The sequence below is a fragment of the Barbus barbus genome, assembly GCF_936440315.1.
Source record: "Barbus barbus genome assembly, chromosome: 17".
NCBI lineage: Eukaryota > Metazoa > Chordata > Actinopteri > Cypriniformes > Cyprinidae > Barbus > Barbus barbus.
In genome coordinates this window covers 12,926,436-12,950,349 of record NC_136745.1, presented here as the reverse complement: position 1 = coordinate 12,950,349, position 23,914 = coordinate 12,926,436, and the positions used below count along the sequence as shown (strand labels likewise).

Below are 23,914 nucleotides of genomic sequence, written 5' to 3'. Positions count from 1 at the left end.
CACACGGAGAAAATAAATGTTGGCATATGCCATGGCACACGATTGTACTCAGTTTGTACCCGAGTTAACTCAGATGGTTTATGGAAAATAGTTATCTTATAAGGATTAAAGGATTAAGAACACAATTATAAGTGTCAGTACATAGCTTAATACATCTTATTCTGGTTTAGTCCGAGGTCTCCGTCTACATTCACCAAGAAAAGCCACCAAAAAACAATACACAGCCTACCTGGCCATCACAAGCTGTCTTGCAGATACACCAGATACACCATTCCTAATGCCTGGACATCAAGTCTGTCAAGCTGAAGATGACCTTTGGCACGGTTGCCATAAATGGTCTGACACTTAGCACTTCATGTTCACATTCATGGATAATTTCCCATCAATACGGATGATTAAACTATATTGTAATATTAACCCAATTTACCATCCTTCAACCACTGTGAAATTCCACTGGCTTTTAATTACATTTTGTGTATATTAAATTATATGCATTATATTGCATATAAACCTTTCATCAAATATATATATATATATACTTATATTTACTTCAAATGTTGACTACTGTATATATATATATATGAAGAGTTCAGATGCCAAAGCCCTTAAATGCTGTTTGAAATTTTCATCTAAAATGAGCGTTTTTATCAGACTCCTATGTGTAGGTTCAGTAATTTCACTTTAATAGGAATGAAAAGGTGAATTTCTTTGCCATTAAAGTGAAATAACTGAACATAAACAAAGGAGCCTGGGGAAAATGCTCATTTTAGAAGAAAATTTCAGATGGCACTTAGAGGCTTTTGCATCTGTACTCTACATATATATATATATATATATATATATATATATATATATATATGTGTGTGTGTGTGTGTGTGTGTGTGTAGTGTGTATATATAGGCTATATTTTATATTTTCTTAGCAAATTGCTGTTCTTTTTGCATTCAAAGACTTTATATGCCTAAAAATCTGTGCTGATCAGCTGGCCCCCATCTTCACACAGATCTTCAACAGATCACTGGAGCTGTGTGAAGTCCCCTCATGCTTCAAACGCTCCACCATCATCCCCGTCCCAAAGAAACCCAAAATTACTGGACTTAATGACTACAGACCTGTGGCCCTAACGTCTGTAGCCATGAAATCATTTGAAAGACTGGTTTTGGCTTAACTGAAGGACATCACTGGACCCTTACTGGACCCCCTGCAGTTTGCCTATACAGAGCAAACAGGTCTGTGGATGATGCAGTCAATATGGGACTGCATTTCATCCTGCAGCATCTGGACAGACCAGGGACTTATGTGAGGATCCTGTTTGTGGACTTCAGCTCCGCTTTTAACACCATCATCACGGAAACCCTTCAAAATAAACTAACCCAGCTCTCCGTCCCCACCTCCGTCTGTCAGTGGATTAACAGCTTCCTGACAGACAGACAGCAGTTAGTAAAGCTTGGTAAATTCACATCCAGCACCCGCACCATCAGAACTGGAGCTCCTCAGGGCTGCGTTCTCTCCCCACTGCTCTTCTCCCTCTACACCAACGACTGCACATCTAAAGACCCCTCTGTCAAGCTCCTGAAGTTTGCAGACGACACCACACTGATCGGCCTCATCCAGGACGGTGACGAGTCTGCTTACAGACAGGAGGTTAAGGAGCTGGCTGTCGGGTGCAGTCTCAACAACCTGGAGCTTAACACGCTCAAAACTGTGGAGATGATCGTGGACTTCAGGAGAATCCCCCCTGCTCTCCCCCCACCATCATGAACAGCACTGTGACTGCAGTGGAGTCATTCAGATTCCTGGGCACCACCATCTCTCAGGACCTGAAGTGGGATATTCACATGGACTCCATTGTGAAAAAGGCCCAGCAGAGGTTGTACTTTCTTTGCCAGCTGAGGAGGTTCAACCTGCCACAGGACTTACTGAAACAGTTCTACTCCGCTATAATTGAATCCATCCTCTGCACTTCTATAACTGTCTGGTTCAGCTCAGCGACCAAATCTGACCTCAGAAGACTACGGCGGGTAGTCCGGACTGCTGAGCGAATCATTGGTACTACCCGCCCCACTCTCCAAGAACTGTTCTCATCCAGAATGAGCAAAAGGGCTGGTAAAATCACTCTGGACCCCTCACATCCAGCACACTCCCTCTTTGAACTGGTCGACGCTACAGAGCTCTGAGCACCAGAACGACCAGACACAGGAACAGTTTCTTCCCTCAGTCAATACATCTCATGAACACTCAACAATAAACGTGGAACACACAACTAATTCATTATCCATTCACCACACTCACTTATTTTATTTTTATTTTTATAATTTCTAATTTGCACATACTTGACCTGTGCATAGTTGTCTATATTATATATTGTTTTTTTTTTTTGCTGCTTTGTACATTGGTTATTGGCTATTTGTTTTTATTTTGTTTTTATTATCTGTGTCCTGTTGCTGTCTCTCTGTTGCACTGTAGAGCTTCTGTCACTACAACAAATTCCTTGTATGTGTAAACATAGCCTACTTGGCCAATAAAGCTCATTCTCATTCTCATATTATCAGACATGGTTGAGTATTTCTTCCCATCAACCGTATCCAAACAAATAGATCCCAATGGAGTGCAAAGGGAAAGGGATTGTGCCAAAGTGTTGTAATACGCAGCATTGCTTGTTTTTAAGACCCCAAACTGCATAAAAATACTATAATTATATATAATTATATAATTCTGAATAATAAATCTTTCAAATAAGATTGTCATTTATGGTCATTAAAAACCAAACAAAATGTCTCTTTTTTCCTTGTTTTCATGGCACACGTTTGTCAGCAGATGCTTGCTGTTATGCCGTTTAAGAGCTGTTTGGGGCTCCACGTGTTGATCCAGACCCAGTTAAAATGTGCAGCACACTGAATGACCGACAGTAACCCCGGCACCCAGAGCGGATGCGCTATAAAACCGCTTCAAAACCTTCAGATGCTCCTTCACACGAGAACCACCGATCAGCACCGGCGTCAGATCCAGAGGGACGAATATACATCTGATTCATTGGGATTACAGTGAATGTTCATCATAGGTCGTCAGCTGTCTGGTAAGATACATTAATGTTTCGTTCTCTTTAATATTTGTGTTTTTAATGTTCTGTAGAGAATGAACGGCAAACGCAACGTTTCAGGTGGCGTATTACTGAAAACAATACAAATACATGACAGTATTTTAGTGTTTGTGACGACAGAGTAAAAGTTGTCAAAGGAAATCATTGAATGAAAGTTCATTCAGTTTTTTTTTTTTTTTTTCATTGAAATAACACGTCAAATAAAATTGTGCGACAGGTAGTTTTTATTTAACGGAAGAACAGCTGCTTCAGAAACAAAACCTGACGTTTAAAAAAAAAAAGCCAAAATAGCACCAAAATATCAAAAGGTGACATCGTGTGGTTCTTTGTCAGCGGATAGAAAGACCAGAAGTGCTGTAAGAGAAAAGCAACAGAACAATGAACAAGACAGACAAAGGTACAGCCTTGATACCGTACAGGTATCAATGTGTGAAAACTACACTGTAAAATACGACAACCTAAATTTAAGTGCCTTAAAGTATTAAGCAAAATCAAAGTGATGACGAATCCACAACCTGGAGTAAAAGTTCATTAGACGTTTGACCACTTTCTGTTGAATTACAGATGAAAAAAAAAAAAAAAAATGTAGAAACTCTGAAAACTTATACAAGTAGACATAACATAACTTACTGTGCCAAGCTAAATTAGTGGAAATTGATGTTTAAAACATGAAAAATTAAAAAATATATTTATTTACACATCTATATGAAAGCTTTTACTACCTGCATCTGTAATAGTGGAAGACATAACGTGCAAGCTAGGAAGGAAAAGCTGTCTGAATTCTCAGAGTAATATGCAGCTTCAAGCATTTCAGCTGAACATAATGGGAAACGCCTGGAATTAATAGTTAATGACCAGACGAATATATATATATATATATATATATATATATATATATATATATATATATATATATATATATATATATATATATATATATATATATAACACATAGAAAGCAGATTGTATTTTTTTCATAGGTACAGTCATGTTCTATCCTGATCTGTGCATGATGATAAAGAATAAGATAAATATTCTCACAAGTCATGGTGCTGGGGTTTGGAAGTGCCCGTATGAACATTGTCCTGGGCAGTGTGATGAAGGGTGCGGGTGTGAATATAGTTTCAGACTGATAATTCTTTCTTTTTTATTTATTCTTAGATGTTTCTCCTATGTAAATAGTGACAATTGGTGACATACAGTATGAGTATAGCACTATAAAGTGAATGTGGATAGCAGGTCAGATCATTTAATTTTGATGAAAATATGATGGGAATTTGTCTAGTCACTAGTGAAAGTCATTTTTTAAGTGAAAGTGTCCAAGTTTTTTACTAAAACCTACTAGATCATATTTGATACTTTTTTTTTTTTTTTTTAATCATTTTAAGTCCTCAAAATTATCAGCATGAGCAAAACTTTGCTAAAAATGCTGATTGACAATTTATACTTTTAAGCAGGTAAATGGCCTTTTAGTATCATTGTAAAAACATAATTGCATCATACTACGGTATATGAGCCATACATTTTTTTTTTTTTAGATTTTACTTTAAATATTTTGTCTAAAGAATAAATAGGCTATTCCATTTTTATTTGTTTTTTATCAGTCAGGTCTTACAGGCGTAAGTTTTGTTTCCATTCAAGCTCATCACACAAACCTGATCATTTCTGTGTTGGGTTACCTGATTAAATCACTGAAAGGGTCAGACAGTGAGAACAATGTAAGCATTAGATGAAGATCACTCAAGAATGTCTGGACCCTTTTCGCATTTGAATAGCGTTGTTAGCATAGAGCAAGGGCACTATGATTCTCTCCCTGACTTCCAGCAAATCTGTGCATTTCAAATGAATTCTCTTTGATCAAACGTGGCCATTAAGAGTGAAGCTACCTACCCCAGAGACCCTAATGGCCTGTGAAATTCCTTGCTTGATGATTCTCTGACACTACAAGGTCCACCACTTCCAGGAATTCTGGGGAAAAAGAAAAGGTTGGCCTTCCCTAAAACGGGGCAGGAGAGGAGAGATGAAAAGGGAAGACGTTAGCGGGCAGCAGAGAGTCAGATAGGAGGGCTGCACTTTGTCCTGGACTTTTGAGCTGCTCTGTTGGTCGCTGATGGATGCCTTTTTCACTCCGCACGTCTCGTTGTGTCATTGCAGTTGAGAGCTGAGCGTGAAGAGGGACCCGAGTGAAGATGTCTGTCTCCACCCAGCTGGGTCTGCTGTTGTGGAAGAACTTCACCTACAGAAGGAGACAAACGGTAAGGACAACAGATTTAGTATATATATATATATATATATATATCAGGTTTTCTAATAGTTTTTAATATGTCATCATTAACAAGAATAACTCATTCAAATGCAGATATAATTTTATGCATAATATGTTATGTAAAAAATGTTATCATTATGACAGCTCTTCGTTCCTTATAATATAATTCTAGAATCTTGAACTGTTTACAGTCCATAACAATCCACATATTAAGTAAGACATTTTTACTATGATTCTCAGGTCACTGCACACACAAACAATATTTATATTGCTCTCCTAGAAGTAAAAGTGATGCAAATACAGACATACATAGAATCCAAATCTCCATCTCCTCAAAATAGGGTATATTACTCTTTAAACAATTACAAAAAGCACTTTGGTTGTTCCATACTATGGTATTTTGATGTATAACATGGTACTGTAATTTGTATATTTACAAGGTAATTCCAAAATGTCTTGTTCCATGATACAAAAACTTCAGTGTTTGATTAAATTTTCTATTGTTTAATGGCTTGAAACAGTACACTACTGATACATTTACATTTTTATGGTTTAAAATAAATAAGCATTTAGCACTTTTGTGGGTAATGGCGAATGAGTGGTCAGATGTCTTTCATTCCCCATTGGATCTATGTAGACATGCCATGTTCCCAGTGGATGTTCCTCTCTGCCATTGTACTATATCAGGAGGGTCTAATCGATCCCCTGTCATGTATTAATAATAAATGTTGTTAATAAAAACCTGCCCTTGATGACATTACACACCAGAAGCCCTTACCTTAGACATTAGAGACATGAGAGCTTTTTTCCTGAGAACTCTATTAGTCATGTTTCACTGGGGTCAAAGATGGTCTCTAGTGTCTGCACTTTGCAGAAATGCTGACTGTTTTTGTCCTCTTGTGTTTGACTTGTTCAGCTCCAACTGCTGACGGAGATTGTGTGGCCTCTCTTTATTTTCTTCATCCTGATTGCTGTGAGGTTGAACTACCCGCCTTATGAGCAACACGAATGTAAGTATGCTCCACAGTTTTGTACCTGTGAAAAGGTTGTGATGTGTCTACACAATGCAGCATTTATCCTGTTTTGTAACATTCAATTCCTGACATGGCAGTGGAAAACTAAATGGCTTCCACGTGTTGCATGAAAAACAACTTTTGCAATGCAACCTGTGCATATTAATTGCATTGCATAACCTAAATACATTGTGCACATGGGGCAAAAACGCATGTTTTGTTTCATTGCATGTTTTATTTTATGGTGTATCATTATCAGATGTGTCAAACTTGCAGGGTGTTTATGAGTTAACACTGATAACTGGAGTAATTAGATTAGATGTCACCATGCCCTGGGTAATGCTACTCATGCCAAGCTGTAAACTAGTACTGTATACATATGTACTACAGTACTTATGATTTTGTGAGATTGTGAACTTTCTGTTCTTCTTTGTGGAACAGTGAGCCTTTGTCATAAGATCTTGTTGACGTGCAAATGTGTTTGTCTGCTACCGCTTTGGTTTATACAGGAAATAAGAGGTCCTGTGTATAATTTCACTTCTCCCAAAGTCTGGAGTGTGCTGATGGACAAATAGATTTGTCATATGCGAGTATAGTCATGTTGCAACCTCTCTTGCTGAAGTGATTAAATGGACAGAAAGAACAATGTCCATCATGTAGGTAATAATCAATTTTTCAAAACCAGCAATATTAAGTTGCCCAAGGCTGTAAATACAAGATTAAGATGAAACATTTCACCTAATATATAGGTATATGTATAAAGGAAATTATTATATTACACAAAAATATAATATTTTTTGTTTTGTGATATTTTTGCCAATTTATTTTTATGATGCAAAACAGCAAAGTTTCCTAAAGCTGCTGTAAACAGATGTAATGAGAACTTGTGCTTGATTACATTAAAAAACATTTTCATTATGTTTTTTTTTTTTTTTTATATTATGACCCAGTCATGTTCTTGATAGATATTTTGAGGTTCATCCTGTTATAAATTATTTAAAATTAAATAAATATATGAGGAATTGAACTAATAGCCCTGAATTGATTACTTCATGCTTTAAGTATTATCTTATCTTTGCTGTGCTCAGCAGTGGAGCAGCTGGCAGTCTTAAGGTTGACTGATAGCAGACCTGCATATTTGACTCATTATAGAAATACCAGTGAGTCTGTAGGGGGACATAGGTCACATATACCGCTTAGGTAATCACTCGATAAGGTCCCCTCAGGATATGCATCCTCCAGGGATGGACAGTCAGATGTTTGCTGATGTTTTTTAGGTCTGTGGGAAGATAAGGCAGTCTAAGGTACACATCAGTTATTTGTACTGTATATGGGGGTGGGCCACAGCACTGGGATGTAGAAATAACGGAAATCTCATCCGGAACATCATGCCCATGCAGTTGTATGTCAATCTGATCATGTATCTGCACTGTCTAGAACTCCCATTATCACGATCACTCATCATATATGAAGTAAATGCACTTTTGAAGTCAAAGATGCATTATCTGGGGGAAAAAACAACAAGAAGGATTATGGTTTTACTGGGGGAAAAAACTGCAACTTTTTCTGATATCATCACTCTATGCCATTGTCTTGATTATGCTGGTTTTATGGCGTACACTTTCTCTTCTTCTGCTCTCCAAGAAAGCCTTAATGTGGAAACTCTCTTTTCAGCCCTCTTCAACGAGGTAGATCATTTTGTCTCCCTTTATTTGTTACAGGTCACTTTCCCAACAAAGCCATGCCCTCAGCAGGCACCCTGCCCTGGATCCAGGGCATCGTCTGCAATGCCAACAATCCCTGCTTCCGACACCCAACCCCTGGGGAATCTCCAGGAGTTGTGGGAAACTTCAACGATTCCATGTAAGTTGTTGCCTACAGCTGAAGATTTCGAAATAACGCTATTATGTTGCCAATTATGTGTAATATAAGACCATGCGTGCAATTTGGTAGTAATTCTGATTTATTTTTCAGAATCTCACGCCTGTTTTCTGATGCCAAGAAGATCTTACTGTACAGTCAAAATGACAAAAGCTTAGATGGATTCAAGGAGCTTATCAGTGCAGTGAAAGTCATGCAAAACAACACAGCTGGTGAGTACAGTAGAATTTCCTAGAATGAAAACAGTTCATCCTCATGTGATTCCAAACATCAAATGCTGTTCTTTCCATAAAGTTAAAGCTCTGAAAAGGACAAAAAACAACATTAGTTATCCATAATATGACTTGTGTGCTGTATTCCAAATCTTCTAAAATCATATGATAACTTATATTTTCATCAAGTTTGAATATGCAATTGATCAAATGGGATGTGAGGCCTGCAGCTTAGTTTTTTTGAATAAATGACTTAAATACTTATATTTTAGCTTGTTCCTTTATATGTTCCACCAGACAAAGAGAGTCATGTGAGTTTTCAATGACATAAGAACGCATAAATGGCATGTTTTTCATTTTTGGCTGAACTATGTCATGTTTTTTTGCCTTTTTCAGCAATTGTACTCTCTCATAGCAAACACTTCTCTTAACATAAAGTGACTCATTCGAATTATCAGTTAATCCTTGTAAATATATAAGCGAAAGGTTGATGCCCATCAGTCTTTGAGGATTTGTTGGGATAGTGCAATTTTTTCACTGGAAGAGGAGGAAGTGGGTTGCTGAATGAAGGATCAAGCCTTTCATACAAGCCTTGGCAAGTCACTTTCAGGGCTAGCGTGGGTGTAAATACGCACACACATTTCAGAATCCAGTCATCTAACATTACCTGCCCTATTCACTTAGTGTGTGCTGGGTATACAGCGTGAATTGTCTTTTCCCGTTCACAGACTTCTCTTTTCACGCTAAGTGAGCTTTAATTGCATTTATCTGCCTAATGGAGAAAAGGTTGCACAGACGCCATCACAGAAAGTCTACAGTCTAACAATATATAGAATGTATTTACCAAAAAGTGGTAAAAGTTTGATTACATTTTTAGATCTGTGACAGAGTGAAATGACTTAATTGTTTTCATGGCTGTATACAGACAAAAACAGGATCAAATGGATCCACAATTGACCTAAATTCACAGTTAACTGTAATACACCTTCAGAAAAGTCTTGAGGAAAAAGAGCCATGTCAGTCCACCTGTTCAATTAAAACTTCATTATTGTGTCTCACTCTGTCGTGCATGACTATAGGAATGCTTTGAACTCGCCATCCAGTCATTGTGGGGCTTGTCGAGGCATCCGCATGCTACGATATTATACATTTTTGTCTTTATTCTCCTCTTTTGATTGCAACTAATGGCAACAGACATGAAAGAGTTGAGTTCCTTGGTTTTAGGTTATATTTATCGCTTGAACCCATTCATACCTAGGTTATTTGCTATGATTAGCTGTGATGATGAATCCACAAAGAGCTTTAAATAGCTGCTTTACATTAGCCTCAGAAAGGGTTGCAATGTTTATGAAAAACATCACGCCCAAAATATGATGCTAATTGTTGTAATGGCCAAAGAAAGTTGTACTGGTTTTCTGTTTGGTTAATGAGGGTTGAGTTGAGCAAATGACTTGCATGTTCACATAGCTGTCCTGATCACTACCACTTACATGGTCTGTGCACTTTCTGCAATAAAACACAAAGGTACACTACTGTTCAAAAGTTTGGGGTCAGTAAGATGATTTTGTTTACAAGAAATTAATACTTTTATTCAGCAAGGATGCTTTAAAGTAGCCCAAAGTGAAAGTAAATACATTTATAATGTTACAAAAGAGTTCTGTTTTAAATAAAACGTTCTATTCATTGAAGAATCAGTTTCCAGAACAACTGTTTTCAACACTGATGATAATAAAATGTTTCTTGATGAAATCAACATACCGTGTGACATTGAAGACTGAAGTAATGATGCTAAAAATTCAGCACTAATTGTCATTAATTGCCATCACAGGAATAAATTACATTTAAAATATATATAAAAATAGAAAGCCATTATTTTAAATAATACAATTATTTCACAGTTTTAGAGTTTTTACTTTATTTATAAGTCGTGTGAGAATAAGAAACTTTCAAATACATAAAAAAAAAAATCTTATCATCCCCAAACTTTCGAATGTCAGAGTACATTTCAAGACAACAGTTAAAACTGTCTAAGAACTGGATTAAGGGTTTTGGAAACCCCTGTATTACGTATATGTATCTTGATTTTACCACGGCTCATTTAGACTCTTTAGACCTTCTCATTTTATGCTGGTATATACCTGTACTATCTAAAAAGGCTAACAGATGTAATTGGCCATGACTTGACAGAAGGTCCCTGCACATGTCTTTTCAGACCCCATTTTACTCCCCTATTTCTCCCCTTTACCCTATTTTCAAAAGAATGATTAGTGGGAAAGCGATTGAATAGTTCAGGAATCTGCCACCTCCTGGGGCTTCGCCCCTCCCTAGCAACGAACACACTTCCAGCCTTTGTTTCCCTGAACAGCACAGATAGAACATGGAGACAGTTGGGCTGCTCCGGGTGAGGGTTATCACAGGTAGATTTTAGCTAGGTGTGAATGGCTACAATTTTTCATACACATCAGGTATGACTTTAGGTGTATGAATTGGAAAAGAGGTTTCTACTGTCTAGCAACATGAGAGATGTCCCCAAATTTACAGTCTTGACGCCACTTAGGTATTTCCATCAAAAAAAAGGATCTGAAAAACTTTCACTCTGACCAGACTTTGACTTTCAGCAGATCCATCTCTCCATTTTAGGATTTTTGTTTCGATTGTAATTCGTCATATCAGATTATGTAAAAATGTTTCAGATGAATCAGTCGACTGCACTTGCCGGCCTGCTCAGGCATGAACTTGAACTTTGAAAGAGGAATGAAATTTAAGGAGAGCACACGAGTGTGTAGTTAAAACTCTCAAAGCCTCTATACCTGAATGAACAGCTTTAAATTTCAGCAAGTTAGCACATGTACACCGAATAAAGGTTTGAGGTTTTGTAAGAATGCAATGTAAATGTAAACTAATGGAAAATGGGGTGCGTTTCCAAAAACATTAACCCTAAAATGTGTGTTCTGAAATGAAAAGTCTGGTCAAATTGCTGAAAACCGATAACTACAGCCATTGTATGGTGGTTTTGTGAAACATTGCTTAACACGCACACACTAAAGTGGTATGTTTGTCCTTAGGTTTCAAGCTGAAGGACTTCCTGCATGAAAATGAAACCCTTTCCACATTCCTCCAGCAAAACGCCTCCTTTTCCCATAATTATGTGCAGAATATTCTGGAAGCTGATGTGAATCTTGAAAAGGTGAGCATTGGAAACATTATTTTGAAGTATAAATCGTGTCCACGACTATTTAAGTTCTCCATTGACCCACTTCTTCCATGCCCAAAGACCCAAACTTCACACTTGCTCTACCGTGATTTCACCGCATACAGTTTGGAAGTCATTGTTTTTAGGTCTGTTTTGATAGTTTACCCCACACATGGTGGCAGTCGTGGCCTAATGGATAGAGAGTTGGACTTGTAACCCGAAGGTTGTGGGTTCAAGTCTCAGGTCCGGCAGGGATTGTAGGTGGGGGGAGTGAATAACCAACACTCTCTCCACCCTCAATACCATGACTGAGGTGAGACCCTTGAGCAAGGCACCAAACCCCCAACTGCTCCCTGGGCGCTGCAGCATTGGCTAATATATAGCCTGAAGGTACAGCTGGTAGTTACAACAGCTTCAGTTCCTTTCTTATGCTTCTTCCTATGAACGTTTAAAAGAAATACGAAGATGCCAGTTTGACTCATAGATCACATTGTTCAACGAAAGATGATTTTGACTCATCATTGAGAGTCTGCCCACTGCTCCGGGTGTATGTTCACTACTGTGTGTGTGCACTTTGGATGGGTTAAATGCAGAGCACAAATTCCGAGTATGGGTCACCATACTTGACCACTTTCCTTTCCCCACATGCTGCTAAATTGACCCCAGGAATCAGTTAAAGAGAGGAAACCAGCATGCATCTTGATTTCTCTTTGTAAATCAACAGTGTAACATGCCCTCGGGGCATTACACAATCTACAGTCCTCATAAATGACCATAGGCAGCCTAGTTTTACCCTAATGTACCCTCTCAGTGTGTATTCAAGGCATCTAGTCTAAGTGCCTTACAATGACCCTGTCCTGATAACAAACTCATGGGTCATATGAACAGTTCTGTCCCCTTCTATCTCCAAAACCCCTCACAGATCACATGAACACCCTTTGTCTGCTCTCACTCCGCTTATCACCGATGTTCCTCATGTTTCAGGTGCTGATCAAAGGTATTGGCATCCATCTGAGAGACATGTGTAGCACCGCCACACTTGAGGATTTTGTGAATATCTCAGACGAAAGGGTGGCGAGATTCACCCAAGACCTCATCTGTAGCTCTCCCAGTAGCTGGCTAGACCAGGCCGAGAGACACTTCAAGTCCAACTTGGATTTCCTCAAACCTATTAGGGTAAGAAACATGGTACAGTCAATCAAAATGAACTGATTTGATACAAGTAGGTAGGTAGGTTAGTTAGTTAGTTAATTAATTGGTATTACCATAAAATATTTAATATACATTTTTTTGAAATACTTCATATATTTAGACCATATATTTAAATTACCATAGTTTAATAAAATATGTCCATGTCTTAAATTCCACCCCACAAAATAATAATAATAATATTTTTCAATAAAATAATTTCATATTTTTCATTTTGGTGGAATTATTGTTATTATTATTTTTTTTTCCAATATTACAATATTGTTATTATTTATTATTATTATTTATTTCAATAATACATGTCTATTTCTAAATATTTTAAATGGTAATTTTTAAGCGTCAAAACAATAACTTAGATATTAAAATACTTTTTAAAGTAATGAGAATCATAATTGACTCGAGAGTAATAAAAAAAAAAAAGGCTGGACACTTAATAGTCAAGAAAATCCTAATGGTCCTAAAATACACTTATATATACAATTCAAATCTTTATATTCTGCCATTTAGCACCATCACTAAACTTCATCACATAATTTGTGTTGTGTTGCAGAGGACACAAGCAGTTTTACTGTAGACAAATGTAAATGGCCAGTCTAGAGCTCTGGATGAGTCCAGATGAGGTGGCTTTGTTGTCAGAAAAGGGTGTAAATGAAACTGTTGCTTAATAAATTCCCCCACCATGTGTCTGAGGGTGACAGAGGTCATCATCTTATCACCTAAAGCAGTGCAATAGAGTCCTCCCCTTCTCCACTACTGTTGCTGAGTTGTTAAAAACAAAACCAGGTGACTCTATCATTGGCATGCACTGTGCTGAGACACAAACAACTCAACAACCAGCTAAAAGAGAGAAAGGAAAAAGAAAGAACGAGTTAGCTGGTTATGAAGAGCGTGGGAGGACACATGTCGATGCATGTTGACCTACACACCTACCTTAATATATAGCCTGAAGGCACACCTGGTAGTTACAACAGCTTCAGTTCCTCTCTTCTGCTTCTTCCTATGTACGTTTAAAAGAAATACGAAGATGCCAGTTTGACTCATAGATCACACTGTTCAACGAAAGATGATTTTGACTCATCATTGAGATTCTTGGGAAGTGAAGTGCAATGGAAAACCAGATAAATATGTCATCTTAGTTTTATTTCACTGACTGATGGCATGTAGAATGCATGGAATGAATGAGGACTTGCGTAACTTTTATGATTCTCTGATCATTTACAGACATGCAAATTAGATACAAGAACTATCATCAACAACTAGATTTGATTTAACAGCCATATAAACCGAGTGACACACAATATTGTAAATTACCTCATTTTTATCTGTAAATGACGTAACCCTTTTATTCAGGTTTATGCATATTATATTTCATTATAGTTATCTAATGTAACAACCTAAATTAAAACAAAAATTAAACTTATTTATTTATTCATTTATTTGTATGTATATGTGTGTATATATGTATACACAATATATTATATATATATATATATATATATATATATATATAAAACTTTTTTATATTTCATATTTTGTTTTTAAAAAATATATAAAAATCTAAAACAATTTTATAGCATATATAGGTTTATATTTTACCTACTGTAAAACAAAATGTAAATTATATAAATAAAAACATATACACCATTACTACTTTATTATATTTGTTATGTATAATGTATATACATATATTTATATATTAGTGCTGTCAAACGATTAATCGCCATATATATTTATAAATAAATATACACAGTACACACACATATCTTATGTAAACTAAAACTTATTTCGGATGCGATTTGATGCTATTGTATATATATATTTTTTTGTATATAAGTGTATTTAATGAAATCTTTTCTCTGCTTTTTACAGTCAGACATAACGACTAATGGCACTGATGTCCGTCTAGTTGCCAAAGCTACATACAACCTTCTGGAGAGCCTGGGATCACTGGCTGTGGAGGTAGACTTCATATTATTCACTTATTATTAAAGGGGCCATATGACATTGCAAAAAAATAACAAAAGTTTGTGTATTTGGTGTAATGCAATGTGTTTATGTGGTTTAAAGTTCAAAAAACACATTATTTTCCATATACTGTACATTATTTTTGCTCCTCTATGCCCCACCTTTCTGAAACGCACCGATTTTTACAAAGCTCATCGTTCTGAGAAGCGAGGCGTGTTCTGATTGGCCAGCTATCCAGTGTGTTGTGATTGGCCGAATACCTCAAGCGTGTGACGAAAATGTTATGCCCCTCACCATATAGTGATGGCGTTTCCCGAAACTAAAACAATAAAACCCATTACAAACGAGGCATTTGTTACATCCAGTGGGGACATAATTACTGATTATAATGTCTTATACTGTCTTCTTATGCGTCGCGCCGCATTAACATTACCATGTCTGCATTTAGGGTGGACTGGGACAAAACTGCAGGCCAGGAAATCTCACACTCATCCAGGCCATCTCATACATCCACAACAAATTTTGAAAAAAGTTAAAATCCCTTAAATCCCTAGGCTGGGGCCACGGAAAAATAATTAAATGTTATCTCTTTTGCATTATCATGGGTCATGTCTTGTCCTAAATAAAATTAACCATGGTGTTATTAGGCCTATGGTAAAAAGTATAGTAACCATATTTTTTTGGCGGATTGATTACCATTTGTATAACCAAAGTTTTACTACAAATACCTGGTGAAATACCAGGTTAATTTTCGTAAGGCTTGTCTGCCTTAGCTCCCTCTAAACCTATTATAATACTCTTTACAATAGTTATACGTCCTTTTGGTCATTTTTCAGTAATTGACTGCTACTGCTAACATTTGCTAGCAGTTTAATGTTTAACTAAGTAAACAAAGACAAAACTGCAATAGTCTGTTTACTGATGTAACTTCCTGAACTGAACAGGCCAGTTTAGCCTCTCTGCTCCACCTGGGCACTTCTGCATTTGTGATCGGAGAAACAACAAACAACAAACAATTCTCCACACTGCTCAAAACTCGTGTTTGAATCGTCAATAGAAGAAATGTACTTACAGGCTGTGACTCAGAAGCGTCAGACTGTCCTTGGAAAGTTGGAATTGCCCCACTTTATAGAAACAGCCTTTGTGCAAGCCAGCATTGTAGGCTACTCTCCTGCCAGGTTCAGGAAACAGTCCAAATAGTCCTCCGTAAATTGCGCCGCACACACTCAAATATTTGCATTGTACTACTCTGGAACAGTGTTGTAAATACAACTTAACCACTGATTTCTAGTTGTGTTCTCTTTTGGAAGCCCAAACAAAGTAGTTTTGCTTTCACTGCGTCTCCAGGACATGGCGCCGGTGGTAGAAACAATACTACAACAAGAATAAAAATCACGCCCCCTTTCTTTGCATAAACATTTGGGCAGTGTTATGAAAATCTCCCCACATCGTGACGTTGACATGTGGGGGCGTGTTTAAACGAGGTGTTTTAGGGGGGCGTGGACAAGTCTCAACTTTTATAAAGAATATCTCTTTGGTTTTCAGACTTTAGTCTTTGCAATTTGAGGGATCTTAACTATGCATGAACAGCTTGTAACACTCCAAAGATAAAGGAAAACTTGAAATTGCATCATATGACCCCTTTAAAGTCTACGAGTTTCTCACTACAGACAAGGTAGAATAATCCTGAGCAGTCCTGTGAACTGTCAAACAACTGCATGTGAGAGCTGTCTATCATATTTAAAACAACCAGCATACAGTAAGGCTCTAAAATCATCCCATGAGAGTGAAAGTGACATTTAATGGCGAGGACAACTGCAGGGCCAGTGACGCAGCAGTAAAAGTGTCGCACTGGGCCTGTGTGTGTCGATGGGTTCGGTAGTGTCTGGTTTGCCAGCTGTAGCAGTGAACAGCAGGAGGAAGAGAAAGTTGGTTCAGCTCCCAGCTGGACAGATATACAACCAAGCACAGCTGAACAAGCATCCAGAGAGAGAGAGTAACACAATCTACTCAGCAGTCGGTATCCAAAAACCACAATAAAGACATTTGCTTAACACAGTGAGATGGGTGTTCGTGACCTGTTTGCCCATACAAAAGCCCCTCTGTTTTCTGCTCAACTGAGAGGGAAACCTTTGGCTAGTGAAAGGAGCATTAAACTCAACCCACTGTCTAGTTTGCGGCTCACTTTCACATTTGAGACGGATGGTGAATTCCAGTAACCTTTCAATGTGTTGGTATGAGACTGGATGATGAAGTGCAAAAAACATTTTCATTAGTCCAGTCTTCAATGTCACATGATTCTTCAACTATCATTATAATACACTGGTTTGCTGCTCAAGCAACATTTCCTATTATTATCCGTGTTGAAAACACGCAGTTGTGCTGCTTACTATTATAAGAGTCTTTGATGAAAAGATATTTCAATAGAACAGCATTTATTTGAAATAGAAATCTTTTGTAAGATTAAAAATGTCTTTAATGTCATTTTGAGTTTAATGTAATTTTGATCATTTTAATGTGTTCTTTCTGAATGAGCTTACTGAATAAGCTTGCATTTTAGTTGTGTATCACGATGTCCAAAAAAAATATTAAGCAGCAAAAATGTTTCTTGTGCACCAAATCAGCATATTAGAAATAGTATGAGTTTATTCTATTTATTCTGGGACTCAGAAACTGCATGCAACTTTTCTCTGTACAGCTTTGTGAAGTTTAGATGGCTCATTATTCCTTCTTGATTTCTTGCTCTCTCCCCCTCTGTGAGAGAGAGTGTTTTGTATTTGCAGTAGGACATCTGTTGCACCCTCCGCCCTCCATTCTCTGTGCACTTTTACACAAAATTAGCAGCACGTGACTTGTTTGCTTGCCGAGTCAGATCCGTAAGGCTCACATGGTTTTATCCTGTGCAGCTGTATGCCGTACACCATACCTGAGAAGCCCGGGAGAAGCAATTCTCTACTTAGTGAATGTGTTGTAAATACTAGCCTACTGCTTACTGCTTACTATTTTTGTTGCTTAACTGTACACACTATGTACTCTGTATACTACAGAAAAAGTAAGAGTAGAGTGCTTAACAAAACATGTTTGTATTTCTCTTAGTTCCCAAGATTCAAGTTGACTCAAGAGGTGAAAATGCACCTGTAGGAAGGAAAAAATCAATAAAAATTGTTTCTCTTAGACAGCAATTAGATTGAATGGAGACCTTTTCTTAAGATTTATAATAAAAGTTAAAGGCAGTTGAGGGGGTTTTTTTTAAACGTGAAATGTCGTGACCAGCACAGAATAACATTTATTTTCCTGTCAGCCAACCTCGAAATGCAAACCTCCCAGCTTAGAAATGCCTTTATGATAGACTTTTATTTTATGTTTGACAAAACCTTTTGTTTGTTGAAAAAGCAAAACCAGCTTTTCATGGGTGGGTTTGTTTGTCTAAAATGAGTTGTGTTGGGTATTGTCAGGCCCTTGGGACATTGGCTTTCTGGATTCAGGATTGTTGGGTAAAACATCTAAACATGAGCTAGACAATGACAGTAGCTGTCAAGGATTAGGCAAACACAGCCCACACTGGAGAGAATAATGAAACACTAACATTCTATCTCCCATTTTTCTCTGTGATGAAATGTTACGGGGATAGTTCTCCCAAAATTAAAATTCTTCTGTACTTACCCTCAAAAACTGTATGACTTTCTTTCTTGAGTGAAACACAAAAGGAGATGCTTGTTTCGCTTCTTTTCAATTAGAATGAATAGAAACTGGAGCATTCATGCTTCAAAAAGGACACTAAAGCATCATGATAGCAGTTCAAACTACTTGTGCACTGTATTCCAAAGATCCCATGGATTTGAGAGTTATCTGATTTAGTTTACAAAAACAGTCTGAATGATTTGGTCACAAACAGCTGTGGAGAAAGATTTTCTTTGAATAATGACTTGAATTCTGTTCTGTGACAAATACAGTTGATATAATATGGCTTTAAAAGATCTGCATATAGTGTGCAAGTTGTTTGAACTACTTTTAAAGAACTTTTGATGCTTGAAACTCTCTGAGAGTGATTAATCATTTGCAGCATGTGTCCTTTTGTGGTCCATGGAAAAACATATGGGTTTGGATCTGCTTGAGGGTGCAGAAATGATGATAGAATTTTCCTTTTTTAATTGTTTAAAGATACACCGGTTTAATATAAAACCTGACACGCCTGTTTAACAAACTAACAGAAACTACTTAAGTAAATTTGTTGTGTATCTACCTTCTTGACTTGCCAATTATAATTGTATCCTCTGTGATTCTTTCAGCTGGCCAGTATGAGGAGCTGGAGTGACCTGCGAAACGAGATCCTGTTTCTGACAGAAAACGCCACTGGCTCGCCGAGTCTGATGTACCAGGCTGTGTCACGAATCGTGTGTGGACACCCGGAAGGCGGTGGCCTCAAGATCAAATCCCTCAACTGGTATGAGGACAGCAACTTCCAGGCGCTGTTCGGCAGCCACAACAACAGTGATGACGAACCAGTTTCAGTCTATGACAACACCACCAGTACGTCAAAGCTACAATAATGTTTAATATTTTTTTATATACTATTATAGTTTTTATTCATATTTAGAATTAGTATTTATTTTGATTTTTAGGAGGGGAGGGGGGGGGGGGTGTTTCTTATTTTTTACTTAAGTTTTTTCTTATATCATTTTTATTTTATTTATTTATTTTTGTTAATACATCTTTTTAGCTTTAATTTATTTTAGATTTCACGTTTAGTTATTGTAATTGTAGTACTTAGTACGTAGTATCTTAGATTTTATTTCAGTTAACTGCCAAGGCAACATTTATTTTTAAGTTATTTATATATATATATATATATATATATATATATATATATATATATATATATATATATATATATATATAATATTTAATTATCTTGATATATCATAAAATCTATGTCCCAGGGCAGGTTGATGTTTTAAAATCAATCAATACATGAATACAGAATTTCCCAATAAAATTTTATTTTATTGTGGCTTTATATGAAGTAAACAATCGCTTTTTCATAGTTTTAGTTAACAATAACATCCCTGATCTACAACAGAAATTATCATGCTTTTTCATAAACAAAATGAATTGCGCTTGAAATTTGATACTAGCATACTGCATAATAGTGGCACAATATGATGCAGAGCATGCAACATGAAATGAATGCTTAATTGTCCTTTAATGCATCTTCTTATGTATTGTGCTTCTAGCTCCATACTGTAACAACTTGATGAAGAACATGGAAGCCAGTCCCATCTCTCGAATGATCTGGAGAGCATTGAAACCTCTCCTGATGGGGAAGATCCTCTACACACCACACAGCCCTGCAACACAGAAGATCATTCATGAGGTAACCATCCTGAAAAAAACAAAAAAAACATGTGCATGGTACTTGCAATGATTTGTTGATTAACATCCTTGTTCTTTCCCAGGTCAACAAGACATTTCAAGAGCTCGGAATTCTGCGAGATTTAGGCGGAATGTGGGAAGAAGCCAGACCGAAGGTTTGGAACTTCATGGAGAACAGTGAAGAAATGGATCTGATGCGGGTATGATCTGCCTAACTCTCATTACTGACTCCATTTGGCTGGAGGTTACCAATGTTGAAGCTAATTTAGTTTGTTCCTCCAATCGCAGACGCTTCTTCGAAACAATGTCACTGCTAGTTTCTTTAGTGCCCAGTTGGCTGGGACTCAGTGGAGCGTGGAAGATGTTAAAAGTTTCTTATCTAAGCACTCCAAGGACAAGCGTCCCCATGGAACGGCATTTACGTGGCGGGATGTCTTCAATGAGACAGATCAGGCCGTTATGAGCATATCCCGTTTCATGGAGGTCAGAACAGCTCTCTTTTCATGTTACCTTTTCCTTTCTTTTCTCCTCCTACACACTTCCTTTCTATCTCATAATCAATCTGTCTCCCACATACATACTTTCACATAAAACACGTCAACAACCAATCATAAGTCGCATAGCATGTCGCAACCAGCTGGATTTCACATTTGTCGGGAGAAAGGCATGTGCAAAACATGTTTGGATGTCCTGTTCCATGAATTGTGTGGGTTTTTGAGTTTATAATATATGTCTAATTCAGCAATATGACGTATGTTAATATGATAAAAATGATATGTGAAAGATAAAAAGGAAGTGAAAATCAACTTGAATGTGTATACCGTGACTGGAGAAGACAAACAACACGCAGTCATTTTTAATGGGTCAAAAGTTCCCTTTTACAGTAAAACAAAACCAAGCTATTACAGGTCAAATAGATTATTTTAGGTCAGATACAAAAGTTATTGATTAAATCACACACTGTAGCATTTATAATCTAATATGGTCAAATAAAATCGACTCATTATCAATAGATAGATAAAGCCACATTGTGACTGAATGGTGTTGTTTTTTCAAAGTGTGTAAACCTGGATAAACTTGAACCTGTGAGCACAGAGGAGAAAATGGTGAACGAGTCCATAAGTCTCCTGGATAACAGAAAGTTTTGGGCGGGAATTGTGTTTCTGGACATTCAGTCCAACAGCACTGAACTTCCCCCACACGTCAATTACAAGATCCGTATGGACATCGACAATGTGGAGCGCACAAACAAGATTAAAGATGGGTAAGTTGGTGTTTTCTTTTCTTAAATGCCCAATAATGGAAACTAGATAGATAGTGTGCTATGAAATCACATGCTTATTGTGTTTTTTGGTTGGCAGGTATTGGGATCCCGGCCCCAGGGCTGATCCGTTTGAGGATTTGCGGTATATTTGGGGAGGATTTACTTACCTTCAGGATGTAGTTGAACACAGCATTATCAGAGCAGTTACTGGGACCAAAGAGAAGACTGGTGTTTACATTCAACAGATGCCTTATCCATGTTATGTAGATGATATGTAAGTATTCCACTGCACTTCAAGTAAGCCTAATCGAATAAAAGAGATGGCAAATTATTTCCCCTGCAGTAAAAACTAACATTGCATGCTTGTCCAGACTGCTTTATGCTAATCTTTCAGTATGTTCTTTAACTGTTGGAACAATTCTTAAAAATTCCCCTCTTTTCCTGTAGTTTCCTTCGCATTATGAGCCGTTCCATGCCGCTTTTCATGACTCTGGCCTGGATGTACTCAGTGGCCATCATCATCAAAGGCGTCGTCTATGAGAAGGAGGCCCGGCTCAAGGAGACCATGAGGATTATGGGATTGGACAATGGAATCCTGTGGTTCAGTTGGTTCATTAGCAGCCTCATCCCTCTTCTCATCAGCGCAGGCCTGCTGGTTCTTCTACTCAAGGTACTAAAAAGACATCAGCAGATCTTAAGACAGGTTGTTTTCTAGGAAGCACAATTTTTCCTTTACAAAAACCATTCAGTACTCAATTTAGTTATAACTAATTATTTATACTGTATTGCAATTTTGACTTTTTTTCTGTCGTAGGATTTTTTTATGTTAAGAGTGCTAGTTACTTTGTGGCCATTACTCTTCCGTCATCCCTTAATGTTATTTGATCTGAATATTTATGTGTTTATTGTACTGCTTATAATAATCATTAGTAGAAGTAGTAGTATAATTATAATTAGTAGTAAGTAGTAGTAGTGAAACTATTACATGAAAAACAAAAAAAAGCAACAACAAAAAAACTTTTTTTATTTTGACTTAGCAACTAACTGAAATGAAATAAGTTTAAATACTAAAATTGCAAAAACTGAAATAAATTATAAAATTTAATTAAAATGAAATATGAAAATAAAATGACAAATAATGACAAAAGCAAAAAAATTACAAACTAAAATATAAGAGTTAATAAAATATGAATAAGTACTATAATAGTATAAAATAAGTAAATAAATAATACTAACATAACAGTAATTGTTATTACTACTATTATTAATGGTATTTTAGTACCTTTGAGATACTATTTTAGTTTTATTAATATTTTGAATATTTTATTAATATTTCTATTTTAGTTAATTTTTAAGTTTGTCATTTTTTTGTAGTTTTAGTCATCAAAAACGTTTTATTTCTGCCAGTTGTAGTTGTATATATAAAACATACCCTATAGTAACCCTGATTATTATTATAATTGTAATAAAGATTATTATTCATTATGTGGCATTCTTTAAGAAACCTTCATTAATAGAAGCAAAACAGAGACAATAAACCTGATTTCTTTTACCTTTCCAGATGGGTAATCTCCTGCCCTATAGTGACCCTGGCGTAGTATTCCTCTTCCTCGGGTCATTCGCTGTGGTAACCATCATGCAGTGTTTTCTGATCAGTACGGTGTTCGCACGTGCCAACCTGGCAGCGGCTTGCGGGGGCATTATCTACTTCACCCTCTACCTGCCTTATGTACTCTGCGTGGCTTGGCAAGACTACGTGGGCTTCAGCACCAAACTCATTGCTGTAAGTTTATGACAACCTACCAAAAAAAGTTTTAAAAAAATCAGTTACAAAGTGCAAACGTGTATGTGTGCAGCATCATCGGTTGTTGGCCAAGTGCATTAGGTTATCATACAATATATTACATAAGGAAGCTGATTTATACTGCTCTCCTTATCTAAAACGACTTACAGGTGCGATGAGAAGATCTTAACTGTAAAAATCGCACTTTAAACCCATTGCAGGCTTTGGTTCCTGACACTAGATTACAAGGAATCTTCACTTGGGTGTTCCCGTTTAAACTAGTCATGCTTGTGATAGATTAAAGATCTGGGCCACAAATACAAGAGTTCAGTTAGAGGTGAGCCAGCGTTACTGAGATTACTTTGACCAAGGCACTTAACCCTAGGTGGATTGGTCCTGCGCAGTTACCTGGTTACTTGTCATTAAACTGACTTACAGTACATTTATCACATGAACTCCTGCTGGAACAACCAGAGATTAAGAGTCCAGCTCAAGGGCACAGACGTAATAGGGAATCTTAGTCAGTACATTTACATGAATTTTGAACTATTCGAGTTAAACTAAAACAATTTTTTAAAGGTCATTTAAACAATTTAATACAACTCAAATAATACCAGATTATTTTTTACTAATTTTTGTATTTTTTACTCAATAT

At 36.9% G+C, this 23,914-nt stretch overlaps 1 protein-coding gene across 1 annotated transcript in view; it reads left to right on the top strand.

Moving 5' to 3' along the window:
• The first annotated feature begins 2,974 nt into the window (after positions 1 to 2,974).
• LOC306883497 (phospholipid-transporting ATPase ABCA1-like) overlaps positions 2,975 to 23,914 on the top strand; it is a 35,391-nt gene continuing 14,451 nt past the window's right edge. The window contains exons 1-16 of the mRNA XM_079438791.1: positions 2,975 to 3,076; positions 5,255 to 5,355; positions 6,283 to 6,376; positions 8,101 to 8,242; positions 8,354 to 8,472; positions 11,538 to 11,659; positions 12,650 to 12,841; positions 14,744 to 14,833; positions 19,129 to 19,369; positions 20,074 to 20,213; positions 20,296 to 20,412; positions 20,501 to 20,695; positions 21,271 to 21,476; positions 21,574 to 21,750; positions 21,924 to 22,146; positions 23,038 to 23,259. Coding sequence (XP_079294917.1) covers positions 5,290 to 5,355; positions 6,283 to 6,376; positions 8,101 to 8,242; positions 8,354 to 8,472; positions 11,538 to 11,659; positions 12,650 to 12,841; positions 14,744 to 14,833; positions 19,129 to 19,369; positions 20,074 to 20,213; positions 20,296 to 20,412; positions 20,501 to 20,695; positions 21,271 to 21,476; positions 21,574 to 21,750; positions 21,924 to 22,146; positions 23,038 to 23,259 — 2,346 coding nt within the window. The 5' untranslated portion in view covers positions 2,975 to 3,076; positions 5,255 to 5,289. The remainder of the gene's footprint in view (positions 3,077 to 5,254; positions 5,356 to 6,282; positions 6,377 to 8,100; positions 8,243 to 8,353; positions 8,473 to 11,537; positions 11,660 to 12,649; positions 12,842 to 14,743; positions 14,834 to 19,128; positions 19,370 to 20,073; positions 20,214 to 20,295; positions 20,413 to 20,500; positions 20,696 to 21,270; positions 21,477 to 21,573; positions 21,751 to 21,923; positions 22,147 to 23,037; positions 23,260 to 23,914) is intronic.